This window comes from Vombatus ursinus, unplaced genomic scaffold (assembly GCF_900497805.2).
Source record: "Vombatus ursinus unplaced genomic scaffold, bare-nosed wombat genome assembly UNPS02014410.1, whole genome shotgun sequence".
NCBI lineage: Eukaryota > Metazoa > Chordata > Mammalia > Diprotodontia > Vombatidae > Vombatus > Vombatus ursinus.
Window position 1 is genome coordinate 11,929 of NW_020954188.1, and position 5,475 is coordinate 17,403.

The window sequence follows — 5,475 nt, forward strand, 5'->3', positions numbered from 1 at the left end:
CTCTCTCTCTCTCTCTCTCTCTCTCTCTCTCTCTCTCCCTTCTGCTGGATTTTCTTGGTTGATGTATAGAAAGGCTAATGGTTTTCATGGGTTACTTTTTTATCCTGCAATTTGGTTTAAGGAAGTCTTTTAACTGATTTATTTTAGTTGACACTCTAGGGTTCTCTGGGTAAAGGTTGGTGTTTTCCTTGGTCTCACTGTGTCCTCTTTGTCCTTCCAGGAGCTGGAAAGTGAGGTTGTGCAGAAGACATCTGAATGGCACAGGTAAGGCCCCAAACTGCCTGGCAAAGAAAAAAGGAGGGGAAGAGGGGTAGAAAGCTAGAGCAGAGAGAGCACAAGTGAGATTCCCGGGGAGAGAGGGGTCACTGGAGCCAGAACACTTAGGTTAGCAGGTCTATAGGATCAATCCAAACTGAAGCTGACCTTGGAGAACAGATGAAGGTACTGAGGCCTGGGAGGGAAATGATCTGCCCAGGCTCTCCCAGGGAGTAGATGTCAGCAAAGACTTGCACCCAAGCCTCTGGCTCTCTCCTTTCCATTGAGTCGCGGTTTTCTTCAGGAGACATTGTTCCATTTTCTGGCCTCTGTTTTACTCCATCCTCCAGTGCGTGTTCTCCAGGTTGACTTTGACCTTTCCTTTTGTCCCTGTCTAGTTCTTCCCAAGAAGCCTTTGAGGAGAAAAGGCCAAAGGGGATGGATTCCCTAGAGGCCCAGCTGGTTGGCCTGAGGCAGGAGGTGGTGGCCTTGAGCCAGAGCCAGGCTGAGGTGGAAAAAGAATTACACCTTTGGCCAGAGAAGATGGCGGCCCTGCGCAACGAGGTAAATCGTCCAGTTGCCCAGTTAGGCCACGCATCCGTTGGGCGCTTCCCAAAGATGTAGGCCTATTGAGTGGACTTTGTGATATGGACAGGACGTTCCTCATCTGTCAATTGGGATAATAACAGCCCCGAGCGGGTCCAATGAGATGACCTCATTTACAGACCTCAAAGCAGTGGAGAAATGCCAGTCACTTGGTTCACCATCTCTTCCCTGGCACCAAGCTGGCACGTGCTGTTCCCAGAACTCAGAGTGACTCTAGACACCCCAGGCCCCCTGTCCAGGTCCTCTTGCTTCCTCATTTCTGCTGTTGCTCTGGTGTTTGCTGAATTCTTTCCTCTGTTGGCTTCTAGATGGAGTCTCAGGTCCCAGCCTGGATGCAGAAATACCATCTCGGAGACCAGGGCACTCAGGCTGGGCTTGTACAGCTCGTGCAGGCCCAGCTTCACGACCTGGAGCAAACACTGCTGAACCATGTGGCAGAGGAGCAGGACAAGTCTGTCAACAAAATTGCTACTGACTTGAGGCTGACCCTTCTAAAGGAAGGAGTGACCACCGGGGTGACCAAGGAGGTGAGCCTGGTCCTTCTGCCTGTCCTCCTACCTGGCGTCACGGGTTTGTCCTGAGAGGAGCCTGCCAGGAGGGAGGGGAAAGCCCAGGTCAAGCAGTTAGCAAGCTTGCCCATCCCCTACATGAGCTGGGCGGGGCCTGCAGGTGGCCCGTCCCACAAGTGGTACATGCCTGTCTTTTAGGAAGTGCATGAGATGGTGCAGCAGGCCCTGAAACTGTATAGTGAAGATCGAATCGGGCAGGTGGATTACGCCCTGGAGTCCTCAGGTAGGTGACCTGCAGAAAACCAGAGGGCTTGGGACAAGAGGGACTGGAAAATCAGGATAGCCATTATGAGACAGGAAGAATTGACAAATCAGGATGCACTTTACGGGCCCGTGCAGTTAGGAGGGCTGATGTCCTGGCAGCACCCCCTCGCCTTGAGGGCTGCCCTAAGTCATCTCTGTGTCCTGCCAGCCCTTGGGTGCCCCCTCCACCTTCTCTCTCTGTTGGTCTTTCAGGGGCCAGCATCCTCAGTAGCCGCAGCTCAGAAACCTATGGCACCAGGATGGCCATTGTCAGTCTGTTTGGCATCACCTTGTGGTACCGTATCCAGAACCAAAGAGCCATCCTCCAGGTAGGGCTGAACAAAGGTACCCCAGCTTGGCTCTCTGCCTGCCATTTCTCCCCTCCTCTGTGGGGGCTGGGACCTCAAGGCAGAGGGGCCTCAGGATCTGAATCTCTTCCACATGCTGCCACCTTTCACTTGATTTGTCTTCCCCCCACAGCCAAATGTCTACCCTGGCAACTGCTGGGCATTCCGGGGCCCCCAGGGCTTTGTTGGGGTTCGCTTGTCTGCCCTCATCCACCTTACCGCTGTCACTCTGGAGCACGTGCCCAAAGCCCTGTCCCCAGACAGCGACATCACCAGTGCCCCCAAGGACTTTGTCATCTTGGTGAGTACCTGAGCCTGGCAGCTCTCCTTTCTCGAAATATGGAAAGCGCTTTCTTGACCGCAGCAGCATTTAGAGGTAAAAGTTGGAAGGATGTGCCCATTGCACAGATGGGACATTGAGGATGGTCTCTTGATTCTTCCAGTCCAGTCCTTCTGTTCCTCCTCCTCTTCTTGAAGAGGAACCAGGAAAAGACAACCACAGCAGCAAGAACAGCCAAGATTACAATGTGCCTTAGGGTCCTTTACCATAGCCAGTTGCCTGAGTGGCCAGGTGTCCCATGGACGAGTTGGGCAGGGACAGGGATCACCATTCCCTACACAGTCACCTGGTCAGGGCAGAGATGAAATGTCCATTGTAAGGAGGATTTGGGAGAAAAGATGGAGCCAGAAGAGAAGGTGAAATATGCAGGGGGAGAGGAATGCTTCAGGACCCAAATCCCGATACAGATGAAGAAAGTGCGGCACCCATGCTTGAAGGGGTTTGTCCCAAGTCATTGAGCAGCTTTGGGGAAGAGGCTGAGAAGAAGGCCAAGGCCTTGGAGGGGAAAGGCTCTGTCTATTGAGATAGTGAGAGAGATGCTAGAAGGTGAGGGGATCAAGGCAGGCAACATCAAGGTGGATTGTGTTTACTCCTCTTTCCCCTGCCCAATATATCCCGCCTTCTCTGCCTGCTCCTCCCCTTGCCACCTCCCCTATGTTTCCCTCCATGGACTGATTTGGATTCTTGTCCTAACAGCATGACCTTTCGTGCACTGCACTCCCAGCCATCCATTTGTCCATCCATTTATTCCCCTTGTTTTTCCTTCTGTGCAGGGTCTCAATGAAGATTCCCAGGTGGAGGGGGTGGCCCTGGGTCAGTTCACCTATGAGAATGCTGGGGAGGCCATTCAGACCTTCCCCTTTCAGGTATGGAGAGTTGGTCCCACAGCAGGGATCCAGGCATGTTGGTGATCTCCAGGGCTGGATCACCAGCCACGGTGATGCTGTGGCTTAGCAAGTAGCTGCAGTGGAAGCCAGGTCCCTATGGTTCTGATAAGAAGCTGAGGGATAAGCTTGGGGCTGAATTCAGCCACTGGTCTTTGATGGAAGCCAGGGGCAGAAGAGCTGTGGGAGTCCACCAAGGGATCTTGGGCCTTCCTGACCCCACTCTCCTCTTCCCACAGGGCAACGGCACAGCTCCATACCAACTGGTAGAGCTTCGAGTATTGAGTAACTGGGGTCACCCGGACTATACCTGCATTTACCGTTTCCGGGTCCATGGCAAGCCTGCCAATTAGCACCTCCCTCCGGGATCCCTTCACCCTTTCCTCCTTCCACCACCAGCAAGCAGCTCCCCCACCTCCTCCTGCCTCCCCCACGCTCAATCCCTTCTGCCCACTAAGACACCTGGGAGACAGACAAAAGGGGGGAGCCCACCTCCGTGGAGCCATCTTGTCCCACCCAGGCCTCTCTGATATGGACTAGACCACCAGCTGAGCAATTTCTCTTTCAATCCCCATCATCTGCAGGGGCTGCTTCCTGCCAGGCCCTGTCCACTTCCAAGAGGTGTAGAAATAGCTCTGGATTATATGTTGGTGGTGCGGTAGGGATTAATGAAGGCCTTGCTATGCTCAGCAGCAGTGCCACAGAAACATAGCTTACACCACCTTGGCTCTAGGGCAATGACAAATTGGACAGCTGCAAAGGGCAAACTGGTAGCTAGTCTGACATGGGCACACTCCAGCAGGTGGCTAATGCCGCTCTCCAGAGGAACTTGCATGGTTCTCTTCACCACTGGCCACGATGGGTGCAGTCTTTGAAATCGGAAGTACCTGGGAATGACCACACGTGAGGGCTTTTGATTCTGACAAAGCCAACAGCCTGGATTTGAGGGACGTTCTGCCCCCAAGGTCATGTGGAGTGGCATTTAGAAACTGCATGGCAGCTGGGGGTGTAGCCATGGCTTGGTGGTCCCTTGTACCTCCTGGGGCTTCATTTCGAGAGGACTGGAAGGTTTCAGGTGTGTGGGAAAGGCAGTATTATTAGACAGAGAATTACTGATGGATTAGAGAATGCTGAAAGGGAGGTGGGCTCAGAGCGCAGCCAGGAGCCATGGGGAGAGGGCCTTCCCTTATGCTGCTGGTACCAAGTTTCTCCTGCCTGCCCTCATGTGTCCAGAGACCCTACTTCTCCACTCTAGCCATGGCTTCATCCACCTCCTGACCTGGACTTCAGTCACTGTGCTGTCTCCTTTGGGACCATCAGCTAATGTGCTTGTGACTATGCTGAGCAGGAGACTGGCCGGGATCCTGTTGAGATTGGCCCTTGCCTTGCCCTGTCTAGGGCTGGTGTTGAGCTGATGCTGCCCTGTATCCCTGGGGCAGACGTGACATGGCCCAGGTGCCTCTGCGGGGAAACAGGCCATTGGAGACTCATCAGGCTCTTGCTCTGCACTTGGATTCTAGTTCCTTTTGGGACATGTTATCACATGGGCAGGTGTTAAGTTGATTGGGATAGGGTGGGGGGAGGGGCTTATTGGAGTTAAGGCTGGGATGGGAGAGGGACGGCACATTTTGTGGGCCATCTGGCCAGTTGTATTATGTAGATAGAGATGTTTGTATTTATCTAGAGATCTATTTCATGGTTCTTTTACATCAGATAGAAAAGCTAAGGGCTACGTTCCTGGCTGCCTCCCCAGGTCCCCAGGGTGATAATCATTGCAGCTTCAGCTTGGATGTGGGGGGCTGGCCATGAAACACTGATGGCCACAGAGGTATCACTGTCCTTTTCTGCCTTTTACCATCAGGAGGGAAGGCAGCAATTCACACCACAAGGCTGGTCACTGCTTCCAGAAGCAGCAGGGGTGGCCCACTGTTCTGCAGGTTTCAAGTCCAGCAGCAGCAGGTGCAGGGCTGACCCCAGCTACCCCTCAGCCCAATCTGCTCCCTCTGCTTTTGTCAACTCCCCAGGAAGCTACAATCTGCGTAACCCCACGTAGGAACCTACAGATGGCTTAACTCTTCCTCATCACAAAAACTACTATTTAATTCTCTAGTTTGATTTAGCTGTAGACATACTCTAATTTAGGCCTATACACAAATAACTCTTCTCTTGCATCTGTCCTTGCTTCTTCTCTACCCCACACAGGGAGGTTGCTCTTGAAATCACATGCTTAA

At 53.0% G+C, this 5,475-nt stretch overlaps 1 protein-coding gene across 2 annotated transcripts in view; it reads left to right on the forward strand.

Annotated features, from left to right (window-relative positions):
• The window catches only part of LOC114042369 (SUN domain-containing protein 2-like), a 10,628-nt gene extending 5,810 nt beyond the window's left edge, over positions 1–4,818 (forward strand). For both annotated transcript variants that reach the window (XM_027861054.1, XM_027861055.1), the window contains 8 exons: positions 221–264; positions 654–819; positions 1,170–1,388; positions 1,569–1,653; positions 1,887–2,002; positions 2,154–2,321; positions 3,134–3,226; positions 3,484–4,818. In XM_027861054.1, the coding sequence (XP_027716855.1) occupies positions 221–264; positions 654–819; positions 1,170–1,388; positions 1,569–1,653; positions 1,887–2,002; positions 2,154–2,321; positions 3,134–3,226; positions 3,484–3,597 (1,005 nt within the window). In that variant the 3' untranslated portion in view covers positions 3,598–4,818. The remainder of the gene's footprint in view (positions 1–220; positions 265–653; positions 820–1,169; positions 1,389–1,568; positions 1,654–1,886; positions 2,003–2,153; positions 2,322–3,133; positions 3,227–3,483) is intronic.
• Positions 4,819–5,475: the final 657 nt, after the last annotated feature.